General features: G+C 64.8%; 1 protein-coding gene across 1 annotated transcript in view; it reads right to left on the reverse strand.

The window, feature by feature from the left end:
- Nucleotides 1-1,014, reverse strand: part of LOC119594253 (protein embryonic gonad-like) — a 25,099-nt gene that overhangs the window by 421 nt on the left and 23,664 nt on the right. The window contains exon 4 of the mRNA XM_037943322.1: nt 135-669. Within this exon, the coding sequence (XP_037799250.1) occupies nt 135-669 (535 nt within the window). The remainder of the gene's footprint in view (nt 1-134; nt 670-1,014) is intronic.

The raw sequence follows: 1,014 nt of genomic DNA on the forward strand, positions 1-1,014 counted from the left end.
TTCCTCTCCTCTAGTAGACGCAGCCTCTTGGCCAGCGGGAGGGGTGCCGGGCACTCAGCCGGTCGCTTTGCGGGCGCCCTGAGGTGCCCAGCGCCTGCAGGCGGGCTGTGGGCGCGGCCCACCCTCAGGCTTACCTCGGGCGACCGTCTAATGGCGTCGAAGGAGAGGTCATAGGAGGGGGCGTAGCAAGCCGTGTGGGGGGAGAAGTAGGGGTAGAGGGAGTAGGGAGGGGGAGTGCTGCCGCCGAGGGGGAACTGCGAGATCAGGAGGGGGCTGAGAGGGGCGCCGGGGCACGAGGACGAGGGGGAGGAGGAGGAGGAGGAGGCGGGCGAAGGGGGAGGGGGAGGGAGGACGCTGAGCCGGGGGTAGAGCGCGGGGAGGTAGGGCAGGTGGCGCCCTCCGCCCTCGCCGTACAGGGACGCCTCCACCGAGTTGTCTGAAGCGTGTGAGTCGGGGCTGCTGAGCGCGGGGGAGGTGCGGGCGGGGGGCGGCGACCCGCGAGGCACCTCCGGGGGGCCGCACACGTCGATGGGGTCGCCCTCGTCGTCGCTGGTGCCAGGGCCGCCCCAGCACCCGGAGGCCCCCGACCCGCCCAGCTCTCCTGCCGCGGACGAGCGCCGGTCCTCCAGCAGGCAGTGGATCTTGAACCAGTTGGAGCGACGGCCGTACCTGCGGGAGGCAGCGGGTCAGATCAGGGACGAGGGGACGAGGGGACGAGTGGACGAGGGGACAAAGGGACAAAGGGACGAGGGAACGAGGGGAAAAGGGGACAAAGGGACGAGGGGACAAAGGGACGAGGGGACAAAGGGACGAGGGGACGAGGGGACGAGGGGACAAAGGGACGAGGGGACAAAGGGACGAGGGGACGAGGGACAGGGATTGTTATCTACGGCTTTTGAATTAAGGTATTATATTATATTTTCAATTATGATGTTAAATAATTATTGATTTGTTGATTGTATCATTATGGCAATAGTAGAATCGGTGCAAGTGAACAGGAAAAATAAGTAACAT

Source organism: Penaeus monodon, chromosome 33 (assembly GCF_015228065.2).
Source record: "Penaeus monodon isolate SGIC_2016 chromosome 33, NSTDA_Pmon_1, whole genome shotgun sequence".
NCBI classification, from domain to species: domain Eukaryota; kingdom Metazoa; phylum Arthropoda; class Malacostraca; order Decapoda; family Penaeidae; genus Penaeus; species Penaeus monodon.